Source organism: Microcaecilia unicolor, chromosome 8 (genome assembly GCF_901765095.1).
Source record: "Microcaecilia unicolor chromosome 8, aMicUni1.1, whole genome shotgun sequence".
NCBI classification, from domain to species: domain Eukaryota; kingdom Metazoa; phylum Chordata; class Amphibia; order Gymnophiona; family Siphonopidae; genus Microcaecilia; species Microcaecilia unicolor.
In genome coordinates, this window is record NC_044038.1 from 19,270,223 (window position 1) to 19,293,143 (window position 22,921).

A 22,921-nucleotide genomic window follows, 5' to 3' on the forward strand; every position below is an offset into this window, starting at 1 on the left:
TGCAAAGTGTGTCCCCAGAAGTGAGATTGTGAAATTCAGGATTTGGGGGGGAAATCTCAACTATTGCCAGTGCAAACTCCTGGTTTCGGTCTGACTCTGTGAACTCATCCCCTAGGTGCGACCGTTTTTCTGGGTCAGTGCAAAGGATGCATTAGTGGAAATATTTACCCAGAAATTCAATCCCAGCCTCCAGATCACACTTCGCTCTAATTGACTGAAGAGTTTCTTTTGAAGTGAGCGGCTCACTTTGGTCCGGCAACACGTGATTCCGGAGAGGAGGGGGAGGGTTCAGTCCACCACACCTGAGTCTCCAGCTCCCCGGCCGCATTTTACACTCCCACGGGAGATCAGAGCCAGAGGCGGGATCTCCACCCCAAGACAGGTCTTCGGTGTGGGAACCCAGGAGCGCCCGGATCACTTGTCAAACAGGTAAAGGGAAGGAAGAGTCAAAGCATTTCCAGCATCCTGAGGAGGGGGGTTCGGGGGTCGGACTCCAGGTTTCTCGTCTACCAGCCCCATTCTGCTGTACCTTCCCCGAGCCCCTTCTCCTGTATTTTCCCTCTTGGACGCTGTGGACCCTCCCTGGACCTCTTCGCCTGTCTTCGTGCATCGCACGGTTCCCTATAGTTCTCGCGCTATCTCCTTATCTTTTCCCCTGGGCATTCTCTCTAGTCGTTTCTTTGGCCCGCTTTCTCTGCACCGGGGCCCGTCCGTCCTTTCCAGAGACTCCTATATTTGTCTCGAGGATCCTCTTTCTCTCAATCATTTCCTCGGTGGATCTCCTGTGGTTCTCCTCTCTTTACCCCTCTTTTACTGCTCCTCCCCCCCCCCCTATTCTTTCTCCCTGTAGTTCTGTTTTTTCACCCCTCTTTTTCTGTGCCCAGCCCTCTCCACCCTTTCCCCAGAGATCTCAAATAATTCTCTGCTTGTCCCTTTTTCTCTGAACCCTTGTGCCCTCCATCCTTTCCCTCAGGATCCTCTGTAGTTCTCTTCTCTTTAGCCCTCTTCCCCCGCCTCCCAGAGGCCCCTCCATCCTTTTCCAAGGTATATCTGGTCTCTCTTTTTCAGTACCCTGGGACTCCTCAATCTTTTCCCTGGAGACCCCCTTAGTTCTCTCTTTACCCCTCAGTGGTCTCTAGCAGGTTTTCTTCCTCATTTTCTTTTTCCTCAGTCCTTTTGCTTTAAGGATTTTTTTTTTTTGCACTTCCTGTCTCTCTTGTCACCTCTCTCTGTCTCTCACCCCAGAGCTCCATTCTGCACTGCTGGGTTTCCTCTATCTCTCCTCACCCTTCAGTTCCAACCCCTCCTGGTTTGTTGGCAGACTCTTTAGAGCCTTCCCTGGGTCTCTGACTGTTTTGTCTTTCCCCTCCAGGTGCTGTCATGCTCTTCTAGTGCCGGATCTCAGCCTGGGGAAGGATGTTCAACCCTGGTCATCTGCTGCCCTGTGGCCCAGCAGCAGTTCACTTCTCTAGGGTCCCTTTCCCGGGCCCACTGGGCTCCTACCCAGGTTGTGGGCTCTTCCTGCCACCCCCTTTCTTCAGTTATCAGCTCCTGCAGTCCTGCAGCCCCCCAGAGCCCTGTAAGCAAGCGCTACAGCTAGCCAGCCAGGCTGCGGGGCTGGGGACCCTGGGGGACTTTTCCGGTAAGCACAGACTTTCTGTTATGGGCAGTCCGAAGAAGACCCAGTAAAGGCCTGGCTTCCCGTCACTGAATGACCAGAAGCCATCAGGCAAACTGGAAACATGCATTGTGATGTATCGATTGAAAAGCCCTGCTAGGTTTAGCTTCACTTATTCCAATGGAATATTTCTCTGATATCATTTGCACCAGGAGAGCATTCTGGCTTCATCAGTATACTTCCACTTTATATATATATATATTTTAGAGGATTGAGATGCACATTTCCAGGAATACAAACAATGAAATGTGAAGAGCAAGAAATGGAAATGTTGTGCCATAAAGTCTTTAAATGAAAAATAGAAAAGTGTACTCCAGTGCATAGGTATTGAAAGCCTACATACACTGCTGTACAATAAGTTATTTTATGGCCAAGCTTGTTTTCTTGACATTCCTGTAAAGATATTTTGTATAACTTTCATATAAATCATTTTTCAATTTAGGCTTTAAGGTTTAAGCAGGTTTGGCTGCCCCGGCAATGTGCAAACAATATTATTTTCATAAAATATTGATGCAGAGGATTTTTAAAATTAAAATAAAACGAATGGTCTGGGCCGTAAGACATTAACGTATGTTTGTTCAAGAGAAAATTCTCCTCATAAATATTTGACGTTGGCAGTCCTGGAGCTGGATTATCCTCCGTGAGGGGCAGAGGTGATAGGATTTGAAAGCTCTTAGGGTCATCTGACAGCAATAACCGGATCGGAGGCGTTTGCTGGGCTGGGCGGTCACTGCTTGGCTATTTAGTAGTCGGGAACCAGGGTGGCTGGCAGCCCACCCCCATATCCCATTTAACTAACAGGGGATATGAGTCAATTCATCCCCCTCAGATCTTTACCCCGAAACAATGATTAATATCACAATAGCACTTGAACTCTTAGAAGCTTTATTTAACCAAGACACTTCAGAATTGGACCAGACAAGTAGGTGGAGTCATACAGACCGCGGCTTCGTTTATTGGTAAGCAAATTTGACTCCGGCTAACAAGGTAAAAATGTATTGAACAATCGAAAACCTGGACTACCTGCGGGTCAGCTTCTAGGAGGCTCAAGAAAAATGTCAGTACGAGAGTAGTGGATGCTTGGAATGCCCTCCCGCGGGAGGTGGTGGAAATGAAAACGGTAACAGAACTCAAGCACGCGTGAGATAAACATAAAGGAGTCCTGTTCAGAAGGAATGGATCCTAAGGAGCTTAGCCGAGATTGGGTGGCAGAGCTGGTGGCGGGAGGTGGGGATAGTGCTGGGCAGACTTATACGGTCTGTGCCAGAGCCGGTGGTGGGAGGTGGGGCTGGTGATTGGGAGGCGGGGATAGTGCTGGGCAGACTTACACGATCTGTGCCCTGAAAAGGACAGGTACAAATCAAGGTAAGGTATACACAAAAAGTAGCACATATGAGTTTATCTTGTTGGGCAGACTGGATGGACCGTGCAGGTCTTTTTCTGCCGTCATCTACTATGTTACATGTGTAACAGTAGCTGAAACGTAACTAAACAACTACCCCACCTTAGCAGCTAGAGCTAATGAAAAGCATGGACCTTCATGCCTGAGTTCGGAAGCCGGAGCCCAACATTCACTACCTAGGACCTCCTTTTGAACATGTTCTTAGCTCAGGTAACCCCCCACCCCCTCCCCGAGCTGCGACAAAGCAATCCCTGAGAAAAAAATGGTGCAACCAACAACTCAGTTTCTTAAGAACAAAATTTGGGCGAGAAGTGTAAGTGAGCTGCCTCCAAGGAGCAGGAAGGGTCCTGGACCTCGGAGGTGCTCGCCTAACTATCCCTGGCCAAAACCCCTCCCCATGTAAGGAGGGAAATGCTCCCCATTGAGAGGGCATTTCCTGCCACCAAAGTTTAAAAGTAAATACTGTAGCCCAATCAGATTAAGAGCTGCCCCTGCTAGTACTTCTAGCAGTCCTGTACCCCAAACCCCCTCTCCATGGCCTTGGCAAGCTGGTCTCGAGAATTTATTTATTTATTGCATTTGTATCCCACATTTTTCCACCTATTTGCGGGCTCAGTGTGGCTTACAATACATTGTGAATGATGGAAATACAATTTGTCACAGTACGGTTATGGGTTACATTGTGAAGAGTTATGGGAAGTCAAAGTCAAGATATCATTTGGGAATAGAACAATGGAGAGTAACAATGGGGAAATGATAGGGTGAAACCAGAATGAGCCCGCCATGGCAGCCAAGGCCTGTCCCAGTGGGGGGGGGGGGGGGGGGGGGGGGGGGGGGGGGGGGGGGGGGGAGTGGATTATTCCCCTGTTAAAATGTAGGCTGTGGACCAGCTGATTGCCCTTGGTGACTACTCTTTATAGAGCTTTGCCCATGTAGCTACTGAAAAGTACATTGTAAGGGCAATCTTATCAAATGTTGCTTTCACACATAAACCCTCATAAAGAGGCCCTTTTACTAAAGCTTAAGGTGTGCTCACAGAATTAACGTGCACTAAGGACTGACGCTCAAAATTCAGTGCCAAAAAAATCAGCACTGAACGGTATTCGATAATGAGCGCCCTTCGTAGAACAGTGCATAGTGCCGGGATCCACACTCAACTATGGGCACGAGGATTTGCACCAACTGAAACCAGGCATAAATCCTGGCACGCACGTTGGCTACGGACCCAGACTATTCTACAACACTGCGCACATTAAAAGAACGCCCTAGACCTGCCCATCAGACAGCCCAGAATACAGCAGCCAGACTCGTATTCGGAAAATCAAAATATGAAAGTGCTAAACCCCTACGAGAAAAGTTACACTGGCTCCCACTCAAAGAACGCATCGCGTTCAAAATATGTACCCTAGTTCACAAAATCATCCATGGTGAAGCCCCAGCCTACATGTCAAACCTGATAGACCTACCACCCAGGAATGCTAAAAAATCATCTCGCACATTCCTTAATCTAAATTTCCCCAACTGTAAAGGTCTAAAATACAAACTAATGCACGCCTCAACCTTTTCTTATATGAGCACACAAATCTGGAATGCGCTGCCGCGCAACCTAAAAACGATCCATGATTTAACCAACTTTCGCAAACTACTGAAGACCCATCTCTTTAACAGGACATACAACAAAGATTAACACATATGATCTCCCCCACATGTATCCAATACTGTCTTAAAATGTTCTCTTGTTATTTTACTATCATGTTTTTCATTATCATGTAACCCAAAATCCTTCTGTAATACCAAATGTCTATTCCCTTCTTATTTCCACTATTCATGATGTATTGTAAGCCACATTGAACCTGCAAAGAGGTTACAAATGTGGGATACAAATGCAATAAATACATAAATACACTCCCTTTTCAGATCCACATGGAAACACGCACTTTTCTAGAAATAGACATAAGTGTATTTTGTGTGGATCACTGTAACAGTATACACAATAGGCAAACTTCAACTGGAAAGGAATACGGTTGCCAGGATCATAGACCCATAAGCCTGGCTCTTCAACCAGGCCTTTAATGGAAGAAGTAACGTACTTGTTAGTCTCACTCACACACACAAGGAGTGACTCAGGCTGCACATACTGCAGCAGGACATGTTTACCCACTCCTACCCTAGCTGAGATAATACTACTACTACTTATCATTTCTATAACGCTACTAGATGTACGCAGCGCTGTACACTTGAACATGAAGAGACAGTCCCTGCTCGACAGAGCTTACAATCTAATTAGGACAGACAAACAGGACAAACAAGAGATAAGGGAATATTAAAGTGAGGATGATGAAATAAGGGTTCTGAACAAGTGAATACGGGTTAGGAGTTAAAAGCAGCATCAAAAAGGTGGGCTTTTAGCTTAGATTTGAAGACAGCCAGAGATGGAGCTTGACGTACCGGCTCAGGAAGTGTATTCCAGGCATATGGTGCAGCAAGATAAAAGGAACGGAGTCTGGAGTTAGCAGTGGAGGAGAAGGGTGCAGATAAGAGAGATTTACCCAGTGAACGGAGTTCCCGGGGAGGAATGTAGGGAGAGATGAGAGTGGAGAGGTACCGAGGAGCTGCAGAGTGAATGCACTTATAGGTCAATAAGAGGAGTTTGAACTGTATGCGGAAACGGATAGGAAGCCAGTGCAACTTTCATTAAATTAGTCACCTTAATTTCTAACTCCTCTTACTCTCTTACCTATCTATATGTTCCATCTTTGCTTATACCCTACACTGACTATTAAAATGTTCTATTACGTATTGTGTTGACATTGTAAGTAGTACACTATCACTTTCTTTTTTATAATTTGACCAAATGGTGTTGAAATATTCGTCTCTCAGCACGTGTGTAGAATTACTGATTTATCAACCTAGGACCTCAACGCTACCAAGCTTGGCTATTTTGCAAAGAAGTCTGTTATAAAAAGTAGACCGATACACATATATAAAAACAAAGAAATAATTTATTCAAACCAAGATAAAAGCAGGGTACTGCTTTTATCTTGGTTTGACTAAATTATTTCTTTGTTTTTATATATGTGTATCGGTCTACTTTTTATAACAGACTTTTATGTAGCAAGTAGACTGTTGCCTTTTGTGTTTTTCTTTTTATTCTGCAAAGAATACTTGCTCTTTCTTAGTTCTCTAAGTGCGCCTCCGTTTATCATTGGAGCTTTGTTCCTATCATTGGTCCTTATTTTTTCTATTTTATTGCAGCGGGAGCACTACACACCAATGTAAAAAACTCAACAAGGAGAAAAAACATTGGTTTTTTAGTCTACCCGCCACTTGCAAACACCCATACTGTGAGTGAGAGAAATATATTCAAACTAGTAAAAAAAAGGCCCGTTTCTGGAATGAATGAAACGGGCGCTAGCAAGGTTTTCCTGGGAGTGTGCATGTTTGAGAGAGAGAGAGCCAGAGTGAATGTGCGGGTGTGTGACAGAGTGAGACTGTCTGTGTGACAGTGTGTGTGACAGGGCCCCCTCCCCTGTTCCTAATGCCCCTCACCCCGTTCCCTCCCCTCCTTTTCCTCCTCCTTCCCACACTTTGGGTTCCTTAAGGCTTTCAAAAGTCTATGTACCCCCGTGGCCCTAACGCCCAGTATCCGGATACCCCACCGCTTTCCTCCTCACCCCTCCCCCAAGATGTAATACTTTCAGGTCCTTCATTTTTTTAAAAAAAGTGTCCTATCTACCCTGTGTACAAATGCCCGGCATTCAGATTGTGTTCCTCTCGTAAATTTTCATTTCTTTCATTCATTCAGAACTTGCCCCCCCCCCCCCCCCCCCTGAACACTTTTGGTTCCTTCAGTCTTTTAAAACTGTCCTATGTACCCTGTGTGCTAATGGCCAGCATTGAGATTGTTTTCCTGTCCCAAATTTGCATGTCTTTCAGTCATTCACAACTCCCCCCCCCCCCCTTCTCCAGTTTAACACTTTCGGTTCCTTCAGTCTTTTAAAACTCTCCTATCAACCCTGTGTCCTAATGGCCAGTACTCAGATTGTTTTGCTTTGCCAAATTGTCTGTCACTGAGGTCAGTGCATACCTGCCTAGCAGACCACTTCCGGCAGGCACGGTCCCAAGCACATCCTGTTGGAGGTGAGAATTATTATATAGGATAAGCTTAAATCTTAACATTTTACATTCTGTGTCTATTCTTTGCAGTTTGTTTTTTTTAATTTCTTATTATACAGCACTCTTATTGCCCACTACCAGCCGTGCACTTATCTTTTTCAGCTTATAGTCCTGCTGTGTTATGGCTTTAGGTACAGTGATACCTCGGTTTTCGTCGATAATCCGTCTGAAAAGAATTGGCGAAATCCGAAACCGACGAAAACCGAGGCAATTATTTCCACATGAATCAACACTGGAAAGCAATGGAATTGTTCGGCTAGACGCGCGGGGTGACGCTCACACAACGAGAAACAACGCCACACTGAGCAGGAGAACGCGTGGGTCGCCCTTTGTTTTCGCAAAATTAGCAGCAAGGTCACGTGGGCACGCACACCAACGAAATTCGAGAGAAATTTTTTGCAGAAAAAAATCGACGAAACCCGAAACCAATGATAACCGAAGTCAACGAAAACCGAGGCACTACTGTATTCTGTCCTTCCACCACTATTAAATTTCTCCAACCGGTTGGTGCGTTCGCTCGATGTTCTCCAATCTTCACTCCTGCAATCCTATATTACGTCTTCCATTATGATCTTCTTCTTCTACAAGAACGTCTTGTTTCGCAATTATTGCTGCTTCAGGAAGAGTTCTTCTGTTAATGCGATTTCCTGCTCCAAGATGGCCGCGGTATTTAAACAGACGCCACCCGGACCTGTAACCAATGCAGGGTGGGAGATTTTTTAAAGGGCCATTACTCATCACCCTGGATTGGTTACAGGTCCGGGTGGCGTCTGTTTAAATACCGCGGCCATCTTGGAGCGGGAAATCACATTAACAGAAGAACTCTTCCTGAAGCAGCAATAATTGCGAAACAAGACGTTCTTGTAGAAGAAGAAGATCATAATGGAAGACGTAATATAGGATTGCAGGAGTGAAGATTGGAGAGCATCGAGCGAACGCACCAACCGGTTGGAGAAATTTAATAGCAGTGGGTTGATAAATCAGTAATTCTACACACACGCTGAGAGATGAATATTTCAACACCATTTGGTAAAATTATAAAGTGATATACAACCAGTGGTCCCCAACAGATAAAGTAGCATACTATGCCATACTTTGTATTGTTATTTGAATATTTTTTACTGCTATAATTGTCTATTGCTCATGTTTGATTTATTCTTATTGTACACTGCCTTGAGTGAATTCTTTCAAAAAAGGTGGTAAATTAATCCTAATGACTAAATAGTAAAGAAAGTGCTCCCACAGTCCAGAAACTCTCCGAAATTGTGATTAGAAGTTAGGTATGGACCATCAGCAGTGCTAGTCCCAAGTCTGACTCAAGGGAGCTCAATTTGCACCAAAATCTTCATCGGTCCCATTAAGCTGTCTAATCTTCATTCATTTTATTTCTCCATAATATAGAAATCGCTTTTTAAACAATTTTCCTTTTAAAATAAATCTATCAAATCATTTATCTTGGCAGCGAATATTCACAGGGGAATCGTTGTCAACACTTGTCTAGCCATCAAGCTGTCTCATGGTGTTCCCCTTTCACCATTCTCCAAACTAGTTAATGAATTCCTTCAAATATTAACCAGTTGGGAATATGGTGAAAGGGGAACGCTTCGAAACAGCTTTTTGGCAAAACACATGTAGGCACCGATTTCCCCTATGAATGTTCACTGCCAGGACAAGTGATTTGATACTTTTATTTAAAAAGAAAACTTGTTGAAAAAAGCGATCTGTATTATGGAGAAATAACATGAGTGAAAATTAGACTGCTACATGGGACCAGTGAAGATTCTGGTGCAAATTGAGCTCCCTTGAGTCAGACTTGGGATTAGCACCGCTGATGGTTCATACCTAACATCAATTCACAATTTTGGAGAGTATGAGGGTTGTGGGAACACTTTCTTTACTATTTTTGTGTGGATCTGCAATTTCTGTCTTGTTTTGGTGCTTTAGAACAATTTGGTGCAGAAGGTAGAAAATGGGCTTAGCATATAGAACACGCTAAGCTTTAGTAAAAAAAAAAAAAAAATTACCCCATGTCACACGCATGGCAGGGGAGTAGCTATCATGGGGGCATGGGCCCCCATAGATTTGGCCCTGGAACTCCCTGCTGCGACCCTTCCCGCCGCCAACCTTCCCCCGCTGCTGTCGCGTACCTTTGCTGGCAGGGAACCCCAACCCCCGCCAGCCGAAGTTCTCTCCTCGGCCACGTGGCGTTGCTTGCTGAATGATCTGATCAAGTTTCTGTGCATGCGTCTGACGTGCAGGACGTCAGACGCACGCACAGAAACAGATTCAAACTTGATCAGATCATTTGGCAATGCCGCGAAGCCGAGAAGAGGACTTCGGTTGGCGGGGGTTGGAGTCCCCCGCCAGCAAAGGTACGCGGTGGGAGAGGGTTGGCAGCGGGGGGGGGGGGGGTCAGCAATGCCGCGCGGCCGAGAAGAGGACCCCGCCAGCAAAGGTACGCAGCGGGAGAGGGTTGGTGGCAGGAAGGGGGGGTTGCGGCGGTGGCGGCAGCAGGGAGGGGGTGAAAGTTGGCGGCAGTGGGCGGGGGTTGGCGGCGCCGGGGGGGGGGGTAAAATGTGCCCCCTCCCCTCGGGCTCTGGACCCCCCCTCCCGTCCAAGTCTGGCTATGCCCCTGACGCATGGTAACAAGAAAGCGCGTACTTTTAGATGACTCAGATGTAGGTGTGTTTGGGGGTAGAGTTTGGGCAGATTCAAGGTTCACATGTGTTACTGGTAAAATATGCATGTGATAGCATACTTTGCATGTTAATATTTACGAGTAGGTGTAAAGTCCAAGGCTTCCTTTTAGCCACAATTTCTATGAGTTTGGTGGATAATTTTATCAAGGTATTTAGAAGTTCTTTTACTAAGCTGTGGTATAAAGTGACCTTAGTGCATTCTTACCTGGGTTTTTCCCATGCAGTAAGGCCGTTTCTATTGCAGCAGTAAAGTGGCCGATTTTCTATTTTTCCTATTAAAGGCCATGCGCTAAAGTAGCCATTAAAAATATTAGCACATGAGCATTTACCGACACCTATTTTGTAGGTGTTAAGGGGCTCATGCGCTAATCCTGGGCTGATCAGTTAATGCGAGGTAATGCAGCTTTGTTAACTGATTAGCACAGAAATGCTCGCTCTCCATCCCCAGGGGCGTAGCCAGACCTCAACGTTTGGGGGATCCAGAGCCCAAAGTGTGGGGGGAGGGCACAGTTTGGCCCGCCTCCCTGCCAGAACTCCACATACCTTGGCTGGCGGGGATCCCTGTGGTATTGCTGTGATCAGCATGCGTCGATCCCTGTGCTAGAAAATAGAAATTATTTTCTAGCATGGGTGGGGGAAGGGGGCAGGGATTAAGTGTGTCCTGCAGTTATCAGGCAGCTCATGGCCATCACCAAGCACTGCCTGATTAACACAGGATTAGTGCATGAGCCCTTACTGCCAACTAAATAGGTGGCAGTAAGGGATCAGGCGGGAATGGCCGTGTGCCAATTGTGCAGTTAGCGCATGGCCATTACTGACACAAATTACAATTCCGGCATTTTTCCGCCATGCTAGAAAGCAGTGGCGTAGCTACGTGGGGCCACGGGGGCCTGGGCCCCCATAGATTTGGCCCTGGACCCACCTGCCGACGACCCTCTCGACCCCCCCCTCCCGCCGCCAACCCGCCGTCACCGTCGCCTACCTTTGCTGGCGGGGGACCCCAACCCCCGCCAGCCGAGGTCCTCTTCCTTCGTTCTGACTCAGAAACAGAACGAAGCCTTGCGCTGGAAGAAGAGGAGCTCGGCTGGTAGGGGTTGGGGTCCCCCGCCAGCAAAGGTAGGTGATGTTGGGGGAGGGTTGGTGGCGGGACGGGGATCGAGAGGGTCATCGTCGGGGGGGGGGGGTCAAAGTTGTTGTTGGTGGCGGTGGCGGCAGTTGGCAATGGTGGGGGGGGTCAGCAATGGCGGGGGTGTCGGCGCCACCGGGGGGGGGGGCTAAAATGTGCCCCCTCACCTCAGGATCTGAAACCCCCTCCCACCGAAGTCTGGCTATACCCCTGCTAGAAAGTAGCCAGAGTGTGTGGCAAACCCACGTGCTAATCAGTGCCAACTTTCTAGCGCATCTTGGTAAAAAGGACCCCTTTATTTGTTGACTAGGCACTGGGTTGAATATCAGCTGGCGCTCAATTAACTTCCGGGTGACCAAAATATACCCGGATATTCAACGCCGGAGCCTGGAGATGACCCAGCATTGAATATTCAGGGTCAATTGTACCAGCAGTGGTCATCAGCTGAAGAACAGCTGACCATCACAAGCTAAATATTACCCGTACTGTTTTTTTTTTTGGTGGGGGGTCAATATGCTGCTCCCCAAATAAATTAAATTTGGAGTTCTAGATTTTCAGGAAAGCATTGCCTCAAGAATTGGTGACGTTATTAGAGCAGCCCTTTGCTCAATCCCCCTAAAGAGAATGAATTTAAAATTAGTGCCTGTGAATTCCACATATATAATTTGAGACCTTTTTGGAAAATGAAAGGTTAGTTGATGGTTCTTCTTATTTACTGCAGCTTCATGTACCACCTTTACTAAAATAAGGTCAAAGCAGTTTACAAAAAATATAAAAAGAAGCAGGAAAGAGAAGATCTCCGGTAAAATAAAATAAAAAAGTTAGTAAGTCACACATACCAAGGGTGGAGGAGTGGCCTAGTGGTTAGGGTGGTGGACTTTGGTCCTGGGGAACTGAGGAACTGGGTTTCATTCCCTCTTCAGGCATAGGCAGCTCCTTGTGACTCTGGGCAAGTCACTTAACCCTCCATTGCCCCCATGTAAGCCGCATTGAGCCTGCCATGAGTGGGAAAGCGCAGGGTACAAATGTAACAAAAATAAAATAGATACTATTGGAGATTCTACATGGAATGTTGCTATTCCACTAGCAACATTCCATGTAGAAGGCTGCGCAGGCTTCTGCACGGCCACATTGGTGATCTGCAAGGGCCGAATTCTACATGGAATGTTGCTCTAGTGGAATAGCAACATTCCATGTAGAATCTCAAATAGTAGCAACAGTGGAGGAGTGGCCTAGTGGTTAGGGTGGTGGACTTTGGTCCTGAGGAACTGAGTTTGATTCCCACTTCAGGCACAGGCAGCTCCTTGTGACTCTGGGCAAGTCACTTAACCCTCCATTGCCCCATGTAAGCCGCATTGAGCCTGCCATGAGTGGGAAAGCACGGGGTACAAATGTAACAAAATAAATACTAAGGGGTCCAACAGGAGAGGGGTTCCAACTGGAAAGTGGCAGCTATCCCATTCCCAGAGCCCCTAGTCTCCAAAGGCCATAATAAAAAAAAGCGAGTCTCTTTTTCTGAGTTGCATTAATGAAGTTCTTTTTCAGACGAAGGCCGACCACCCAAGCAGCGCAGAGCCCGGGCAAATTACAGCGGCTGGCAGCTGGAAGAACTGGAGAAGGCCTTTGAGACCAATCATTATCCTGACGTCTTCATGAGGGAGGCTCTGGCCCTCCGTCTGGACCTCATTGAGGCCAGAGTCCAGGTACAGGTATCAACACTTCCAGAATTTACAATAAGGAGTCCATTTATTAAGCTGTGTTAGGTATGAATGTGGATTTTAATGCGCTCTAACAGCGAGGTTCTGCATTAACAGTTAACAGTGTGTTTTTTTCTAGCAAAAAAGGTGCCGGTACTCAAATGCCAGGCTACCCTTTAGGGGTGTGGTGATCCCTGAGGGACCCACCCCACAATAGCTAGGCCCCCTGCAACCAGTCACTGAATCTATGACAAGGCAGAATTGGTGTGTAGAGCCTGAGCTCTTTCATTAAAACTTGGGGTCCATGGGTCAATTTTAGCAGACAATGGAAAAGGTGCTTGTACTCAGTACCAGGGGCATAGCTATGTGGGGCCACGGGGGCCTGGGCCCCCGTAGATTTGGCCCTGAACCCCCTGCCAACGACCCTCTCAACCCCCCCTCCCGCCACCAACCCGCCGTCTGCTACCTTTGCTGGTGGGGGACCCCAACCCCCGCCAGCCGAGGTCCTCTTCTTCTTTCTTTCGTTCTGTTTCTGAGTTTGACGTCCTGCACGTACAATGTGCAGGGCGTCAGACTCACAGAAACAGAACGAGGCCCTGCAGATCGCAAGGCTTCGTTCTGTTTCTTTGAGTCTGATGTCCTGCACGTACAACTTGCAGGACGTCAGACTCAGAAGCAGAATGAAGGAAGAAGAGGACCTCGGCTGGCGGGGGTTGTGGTCCCCTGTCAGCAAAGGTAGCAGACGGCGATGGCGGGTGGGAGGGGGGTCGAGTGGGTCGTCGGCGGAGGGGGGGGGGGTCAAAGTTGGTGGTGGTGGCAGCAGGGGGAAGGGGGGTTGGCAATGGCGGGGGGTCGGCGGCGCCGGGGGGGCTAAAATGTGCCCCATCACCTCGGGCTCTAGCCCCCCCTCCTGCTGAAGTCTGGCTACGCCCCTGCTCAGTACCCCCAAGTATCCCCTCAAAAAAAGCCCTGACAGTTAACATGAAGCTTTAATGAGGAGCACATGCTACATTAAACACCCCCAGATTCTACATATGGCGATTAAAGTTGTGCGTGAAAATTTGGCCGTGCTGTCAAATTGCTCATGTAACTTAATTGTTTAACAAGCCAATTGGCGCCAATTACAAGCATTTATCGGCAGTAATGAGAATTTACGCACACAACTTTCTAAGCACATTCTGTAAAGTGGAGTACGTAAATTCTAATGCGCAAAGGGCAGAGTGGTCATGGGATGGGCATGGGTGGGTCGTGGGTGTTCCTCAAAACTGCACACACTGTTATAGAATACGCCAAATTGCGCAGGCATTTACTACAGGTCTTAATCAGAGTAAATGGTGATGCCTAAATTAAGTCGCTTGTTCGGCGCTACATGTATTCTGTAAACCGTGCCTAATGTTAGGCACAGTTTATAAAATAGCGCCAAGCGTGTTTTTTCCACACCGATATTTTCGGCGTCATATATAATCTTGTCCTTAGGGGGTAATTCTATAAAGAGGCATCAAAAAGTCACCTATTTGCAACCTATTCTGTAAAGAAAAGTAGGTGCCTAGTTTCCTTTATAGAAAATTAGCATAACAGGCAAATACAAGTCTATATTTTAGGTACAGTCACTTACACTAGCCATAGGGCTGGTGCAAATGTTCAAACCTAGATTACGTGTGAAAAGTTGCAAGAAGATATTGCGAGACTAGGAGACTGGGCGTCTAAATGGCAGATGACGTTCAATGTGAGCAAGTGCAAAGTGATGCATGTGGGAAAGAGGAACCCAAACTATAGCTACGTCATGCAAGGTTCAGCGTTAGGAGTCACGAAACGAGAAAGGGACCTGGGAGTCATCATTGATGATACGTTGAAATCTTCTGCTCAGTGTGCTGCTGCGGCTAAGAAAGCAAATAGAATGTTAGGTATTATTAGGAAAGGAATGGAAAACAAAAATGAGGATATTATAATGCCACTGTATCGGTCCATGGTGCGACCGCACCTAGAGTATTGTGTTCAATTCTGGTCGCCGCACCTCAAAAAAGATATAGTGGAATTAGAAAAGGTGCAGAGAAGGGTGACAAAGATGATTAAGGGGATGGGACGACTTTCCTATGAGGAAAGGCTAAAGCGGCTAGGGCTCTTCAGCTTGGAATAAAGGCGACTGAGGGGTGATATGATAGAGGTATAGAAAATAATGAGTGGAGTGGAAAAGACAGATATGGAGCATCTGTTCATGCTTTCCAAAAATACTAGGACAAGGGGGCATGCGATGAAGCTGGAGTGCAGTAAGTTTAAAACAAATAAGAGAAATTTTTTCTTTACTCAGTGCGTAATTCGACTCTGCAATTCGTTGCCGGAGAATGTGGTTAAGGCGGTTAGCTTAGCAGAGTTTAAGAAAGGTTTGGACGGCTTCCTGAAGGAAAAGGCCATAGAATGTTATTAAATGGACGTAGGGAAAAATCCACTATTCCTGGGACAAGCAGTACAAAATGCTTTGCTCCGTGGATCTTGTCGGGTGATTGTGACCTGGATTGGCCACTGTCAGAGACAGGGTGCTGGGCTAGATGGACCTTTGGTCTGTCCCAGTGTGGCGGTGCTTATGTCTTACGTCTAATCTGAACAAGAAGGTGTTGCTGTTTAAAGCTGATCAAAAAATATATTAAGTTAGTTCATCAAAAAGATAAGCTAGTGCTTAGTGCAGTGCACTTTGATCCTGGGGAACTGGGTTTGATTCCCACTGCAGCTCCTTGTGACTCTGGGCAAGTCACTTAACCCTCCATTGCCCCTGGTACAAAATAAGTACCTGAATATATGTAAACCGCTTTGAATGTAGTTGCAAAAACCTCAGAAAGGTGGTATATCAAGTCCCATTTCCCTTTCCCCCTTTCCCCCTTTCCCTTATGACATCACAATATCAGAAGTGAGCCAAGTATCAGGCAATCAAGCCATTGTGACATCACTGATGAGGTTGGCTCTTATTGGTGGAATGAGTGGAGGAGCAGCCTAGTGCTTAGTGCAGTGGACTTTGATCCTGGGGAACTGGGTTTGATTCCCACTGCAGCTCCTTGTGACTCTGGGCAAGTCACTTAACCCTCCATTGCCCCTGCTACAAAATAAGTACCTGTATAGAATATGTAAATCACTTTGAATCAGGGGCGTAGCCAGACCTCACAGTGGGAGGGGGCCAGAGTCTGATGTTGGGGGCCACATTTTGAGTGCCATCTTGCCCCTACCCCACCACCTAACCTGCTCGTCGCTCCCCCCACAAAAACAAATACCTTTGCTGGCGGCGGTCCCCAACCCCCACCAGCCGAAGCCTTCTTCAGCATCGGTCTCTGGCGCAGCCACGTTCGCTGCCCTTCTCTTCCTTCTTTTTGCTCCTCCTGTGCACGCTGACGCAGCGTGCACAGGAGGAGCAAGAAGAAAGAAGAGCAGGGCAGCGAACGCGGCTGTGCCGGAGACCTGTGCTGAAGAAGGCTTCAGCTGGTGGGGGTTGGGGACCCCCACCAGCCAAACTAAGGGCCTGAATGAAATTTATGGGGCCCAGGCCCCCATGGCCCCCCGTAGCTACGCCACTGCTTTGAATGTAGTTGCTAAAGTCATATAAAGGCAGTATATCCATTCCCGTTCCCCTTTACTTTTCTTTGTTTTATTTCTAATTATTATCTAAAAATCACATGTAACTTTTAGCGTTCTGTACATAACTTTGACCCCTCCTCTGCTCTGCCTAGACTCCGCCCATGTGTGCATTCAGTTTCAAAGCATGCAGGTGCCATGTTACAGATTACTGCACAGCTGGAATAATGACATTTACACATATATGTGCATGCATACATGTGTATATGCCAATATTCTTGACATTTACATATGTTCTTGGTGCCCTCTTGTTAGAATCGCCCTCTTACCATGGCAGTTTCTGTTGGTGGGCATGAATTTGGGGGGGGGGGGGGGGGAGGGAGGCCAAGGACTGTACCTTGCATTAAATGTAGAACATTTCCACACCTTAGCTGGTAACACAGTGCTGTAGCTAAGTGCATTCCACATTTGGTAGTGACCATTGCTCTCCATTAACTTCATGGCTTCCTTTCTTGAAAGTGCTCGGAATGCCCCAAACTTTTAAGGCAGAAGTTTTGCACTTAACATGCCTTAACATTGGCTGTTAAAATGTGTTAGATGCAAAAGCATTACATAACATTAAAGAATTCTGTTCCACAGTTTCCTATCTTAAGAACATAAGAATAGCCATACTGGGTCATACCAATGGTCCATCTAGCCCAATATCCTGCTTCCATCAGTGGCCAATCCAGGTCACAAGTACCTGACCCAAATAGTAGCAACATTCCACGTAGAACCCCAATGAGTAGCAAGATTCCATTCAGAATCCCAAAGAGTAGCAAGATTCCATGTAGAACCCTAGAGGTTAGCAACATTCCATTCAGAATCTCAAATCGCAGCAACATTCCATGCTACCAATCCCAGGGCAAGCAGTGGCTTCCCCATGTCCATCTCAATAACAGACTATGGACTTTTCCTCCAGGAACTTGTCCAACCCTTTTTTAAAGGCAGATATGCTAACCGCTGTTACCACATCCTCCAGCAATGAATTCCAGAGCTTAACTATTCTTTGAGTGAAAATGTATTTCCTCCTATTAGTTGTAAAAGTATCTCCATGCAATTTCATTGAGTGTCCTCTGGTCTTTGCACTTTTTGAGTGAGTGAAAAATCGATTCACCTCCTCCCGTTCCACATCACTCAGGATTTTGTAGACCTCAATCATATCCCTCCTCAGCCCAGTGGCGTACCAAGGGGGGGGGCGGTGGGGGCGGTCCGCCTTGGGTGCACGCCGCTGGGGGGGTGCCGCGCGCCAGTCAGCTTAGTTCGTTTCCATGCTCCCTCTGCCCCGGAACAGGAAGTAACCCAGCGGCGTGCACCCGGGGGGGGTTCTTTCACCGCCGCGGGGGGGGGTGTCCTTTCGCCGGGGGGGGGGGGTCGCGTTGCACCGGCGGGGGGGGGGGGGGGCCGGGCGCATCAGCGATCCGCCCTGGGTGTCAGCCCCCCTAGGAACGCCACTGCCTCAGCCGTCTCTTTTCCAAGCTAAAGAGCCCTAATTTCTTTAGCCTTTCCTCATACGGGAGCAGTTCCATCCCCTCTATCATTTTGGTCGCTCTTCAACTTTTTCTAATTCTGATATATCTTTTTTGAGATATGGCAACCAGAATTGAACACAATACTCAAGGTGAGCTCACACCCTGGAGCGACACAGAGGCATTCAAATATTTTTGTTCTTATTTTGCATCTCTCTCCTAATAATTCCTAGCATCCTGTTTGCTTTCTTGGCCACCACCATACACTGGGCGGATCCCAAAATAGTATAATCTCCTGGGACATTACCCTGGTAAAGATATTATCAATCGTTTACACAAGAATTATGTTTCCTGAAGTCTTTTTGCAGTAATAAATAGCTGAAATCAAAACGTTTTTGGATAGTTCCTAAATTGCATAGCTTAATAAATAACCTCCCGAGACAGGGAGAGGAACATTGGATGCAGACAGACGGCTGTTCTACTTCCTGCCAGTTGTAGGGAGAAACGATATATTTAGATTAGAGAATGAACTGTTTTGAACCTCTCCAAATATCTCAGAACACCAGTCCAGCACACATTTTTTGCAGGCTTTTCCTCCTTAGAGGCGGTAGAATGTAATAGCAAAGGATTTCTTTTTGTAGGGGGAGGGGGGAGTCCATTATGTTCGTTTATTCGTAACTGCATTTTTTATAGTTTTGTAATTTACTGACACTGTGCCCTCTAAACTGAGCAAGAGTCCTCCAACTCAACAAAGCCTACAAAGCAATCCTAGGTGAAACAAATCATTCCTTAAACCACTCATATGCACCAAAAAAAAGACCTCTCACACTACCTTACCTACCACCTTTTCATCTAAATCCCCATTTACCTTCAGCCTACTATCGATTGTGCAGAAGGAATGGATCCTCAGAAGCTTAGCTGAAATTGGGTGGCGGAGCAGTTGGGGGGAAGAGGGGGTGGTGGTTGGGAGGCGAGGATAGGGGAGGGCAGACTTATACGGTCTGTACCAGAGCCGGTGATGGGAGGCGGGACTGGTGGTTGGGAGGCGAGAAATACTGCTGGGCAGACTTATATGGTCTGTGCCCTGAAAAGGACAGGTACAAATTCAAGGTAAGGTATACACATATGAGTTTGTCATGGGCAGACTGGATGGACCATGCAGGTCTTTATCTGCCATCATCTACTATGTTACTATGTTACTATGATTGTACTTAAGATCCCTCAGCCTATCATTGATTGTATTTAAGATCTTGTAATGACTACATCATAACAACACTCTGTAAGCCACATTGAGCCTGCAAAAAGGTGGGATAATGTGGGGTACAAATGCAATAAATAAATAAATAAAATAAACTTCATTGCTGCCAGTGGGGGGCAGTGCTTAATACTGTGTTTTCAGTCACTACAGACAGGCATGTTCCCTGGAGTCCTGCAGAGCTTGCCAATCCCTTACTATTGAAAATGTGATGGTGAAACAGCACCACCCACTGGCAGTAGTGTAGGTGGAGGACTCCTGCTCAGCTTACAATGAACAGTGCCTACTGAGGAGCAAGCTACTTCTGACCAGTGGGCTAGGAATTTTATGAAAGAAAAAGTAGAAAGCTTAATACATTTATCTTAGTTGAACTCTTTTGGTGAGTTAATCTTAGTAACACAGTAGATGACGGCAAATAAAGACCTGTACGGTCCATCCAGTCTGCCCGAAGAGATAAACTCATAGTGCTATGCTCATATTAGCCCTCTCCTCAAGTCACTTCATTGGCTCCCTATCCGTTTCCGCATACAGTTCAAACTCTTATCGACTTACAAATGCATTCACTCTGTAGCTCCTCAGTACTTCTCCACTCTTATCTCTCCCTACACTTCTCCCCAGGAACTCCTTTCACTGTGTAAATCTCTCTTATCTGCACCCTTCTCCTCCACTGCTAACTCCAGACTCCGTTCCTTTTATCTTGCTGCACCATATGCCTGGAATAGACTTCCTGAGCCGGTATGTCAAGCTCCTTCTCTAGGCTAAAAGCCCACTTTTTTGATGCTGCTTTTAACTCCTAACCCTTACTCGCATGTTTAGCATCCCATTTTATTCCCACCTTAGTAATTCCCTTATCTCTTATTTGTCTTGTTTGTCTGTCCTAACTAGATTGTAAGCTCTGTCGAGCAGGGACTGTCTCTTCATGTTCAAGTGTACAGTGCTGCGTATGTCTAGTAACACTATACTATAGAAATGATAAGTAATAGTAGTAGTAGTGTTTGGGATTCCAGAATTTTGCTACTCTTTGGGATTCCGGAATCTTTCTACTATTGGGATTCTGCGCAGATACTCTTTGGGATTCCGGAATCTTGCTACTCTTTGTCCTTATGTCTTATTTGTCCTGTTTGTCTGTCCTAAATAGATTGTAAGCTCTGTCGAGCAAGGCCTGTCTCTTCATATTCAAGTGTACAGTGCTGCGTACGTCTAGTAGCGCTATAGAAATGAGAAGTAGTAGTAATTACACAAGGTATGAGGTGATACAACATATGTATACCTGAACTTGATTTGTCCATGCTATCTTTTTTCTCAGGTTTGGTTCCAGAATCGCAGAGCAAAGATGAGGAGGCAGCTGAAACTACAGGGACACCACTCAGGCAGAGCTGTCACCAGGAACTCACCACCATCAGGGCGGCCAGAGCCGATGGTGGGGTCATCCAATGCCACTGAGGCTCCCAGGCTTGGAGGGTTAAATGCTGCGCTGCTTCCCTTATCCAGAGCACCTCAGGAAAAGGATGATTCCAATCCAGAAGAGATGCGTTCCGGTAGCATTGCCATTCTGCGAGCAAAAGCACGAAAACATGAGGCTGAGATCCAGAGTTCTGCAGTTCAGAACCAGACTGAGCTGGCACTGGGACCAGCAGTAGAGACAGGAGGACAGAAGAAATGGTTTCAGAGCACCTGACCAACGGCTTTTCATAGGAGCCAGCTCTGTGGGCGCTGAACATTTCCAATACTGAGGAAGCTCCTTCATTGTGTCCAGGGAGGAGTTATTTGTCTTTCACATTCGCAATTATTTTGAAATGTGGGCACTTCCATCAGAGTTTCCACCCCAATCTTTTTTTTTGGGATACAGTTTGTATTTCTTCAAGTCTTGCTTCTCACTCAGAAGATTGTAGACTGTCCAAGAGAGATAGACGAGCAGGGATATTCCGCATTTACTGTGACTTCAGCCTCCTGAACATTTTTTGACGGCTACAGTCGATCCAGTTCTGTTAGAAAGAGGTCGATGTACTAAACTGTGAAATTTTTTTGCAAATAGGAGCCTATATGAATAAACATGTTTACAATGGCCCAAAATATGCAAAATCCTTCACTTTGCAAGATTTTCTTGTGGCGGATCTGTTTGTCAAAGAATTTGCAAAATGAGGGCCATCCTTTTATTAAAAAAAAACCTTTTGTGCATAATCCATGCACGAAAATTTATGGAAATTTGTTATTAATAAGCTGCTGCAATGCGGAAACATACAAAGCAGCTCCAGGTTTATACATTTTTGAAAAGCAGCGCACAAAAACATCTTAACACACTCATTTTCACTGCAGCTGAAGAAGTGGGCTAGGCAGGGGTGGAATGACAGTGCTCTGGGCCCCCAGGCAGTAAGGATCATGGGCCCCCCCCCCCCCCCGGCACTGCCTGTGCACCCTATCTGCACACTGCTGCCCCCTTGCATACTAGTGCGCCCTCCCTGGTCACACCTTGAAGGACCCTGGTGGTTTAGTGGCCTCTTCGGGGGCAGGAAACATTCCCGTTCTTTCCTACCCACTGCTGCTGTTCTGCCCGACACCGCCCTGTTTTTAAAATGGCTGCCGAGACTTCCTGTCTTCGTCTCATGAGACTGTCTCAGGGAAGTGGGCAGGAAAGAATGGGGATCTTTTCTGCCCGCAAAAAGGCCACTAGATCACCAGGGCCTTTTAAGGTTGAACCAGAAGGGGGCTGTAGTTTGTGTGTGTGTGTGGGGGGGGGGGGGGGGGAGAGCCTCTGGGTCCTCTGGCATTGCCCGGTTGCCCGTATGTTCAGTCTGCTCCTGAGGCTTGGCAATTCTGTAACTGGGTGCATGCAGTTGCATGTGTGTTGCGTGTGTGAGTACCGTGAAAATTGGAACGTATGTGTGAAAGTGCACTGCATGCTATTCTGTAGCAAAACGCGTAATGGCAAGGGGGGGGGGGGCATACACACGGATGGAATATGGGAGGGTCATGGGCATGTCTTCAGCTTATAAGATGCTATAAGTTATCCCCTAGATTCTATATATGGTGCCCAACATTGGGTGCCAATATTTGGATGCCAATCTAATATGTATGCCAACTTAATATTGGCTAATGAGCCAATTAGTGCTGATAATTAGGTGCTGATGTTAATTGGCACCAATTTGAATTTGCGCAGACATCTTGCTATGTGCTATTCTATAACAATGTGCACCCAAATCACTTAACGCGCAACTCAAAAAGGGGCGTGGCCACGGGAGGTATTTAGGTAGGTCAGGGGCATCCCTAGAATTGGTGCACAGTGTTATAGAATACCAGGAATGTGTGCCCAAATTGGATGCCAGGAATTACACCTGGTTTCAACAAGTGTTAAGTCCTGGCGCCCAAATCCGAATGCCGAAATCAGCTTATGCTCATCTTTGAGTGCCCCTGATTTTTTACAGTGCCATTTGCCTGCACTTAGTTGTGCCCATTTATGCCTGCCGTTGACGTGGCTTAAGTGGCCGTGCCAGTAATGTAGGTTCACTGATGCCACCCTGCACTTCTTTCCAGTTCCCTTACAGTCGAGATGAGGTGGGTAATGGTCCGGAATAGCGATCCGGGGGTTTGAGAGACATTTTTCCAGTCCAGGAGGCTCATTAACAAACTTCAACCTTTTATTGTAACTTTTGCAACTGGCAAACTCTTAAGTCACTGATCCTTGACACAGTCATTGATGGAAACTCTTCTATGTGTCAAATTTCTGTTGTCCCGGGGGGGGAGGGGGGGGAACAGCTTTACCACTGTGCTTCTCAAGTATATATATATATAGGGAGCGTTTCTTACTATGGCTATTCACATATG

At 46.7% G+C, this 22,921-nt stretch overlaps 1 protein-coding gene across 1 annotated transcript; it reads left to right on the forward strand.

The window, feature by feature from the left end:
* Positions 1 to 256: 256 nt before the first annotated feature.
* On the forward strand, positions 257 to 20,777 carry LOC115475957 (paired mesoderm homeobox protein 2-like). Its single transcript, XM_030212046.1, has 4 exons — positions 257 to 429; positions 1,373 to 1,642; positions 12,627 to 12,784; positions 20,406 to 20,777. The coding sequence occupies exons 2-4, from the start codon at positions 1,417 to 1,419 to the stop codon at positions 20,775 to 20,777; spliced, it is 756 nt and encodes a 251-aa protein (XP_030067906.1). The 5' UTR covers positions 257 to 429; positions 1,373 to 1,416.
* The last annotated feature ends 2,144 nt before the right edge of the window (positions 20,778 to 22,921 follow it).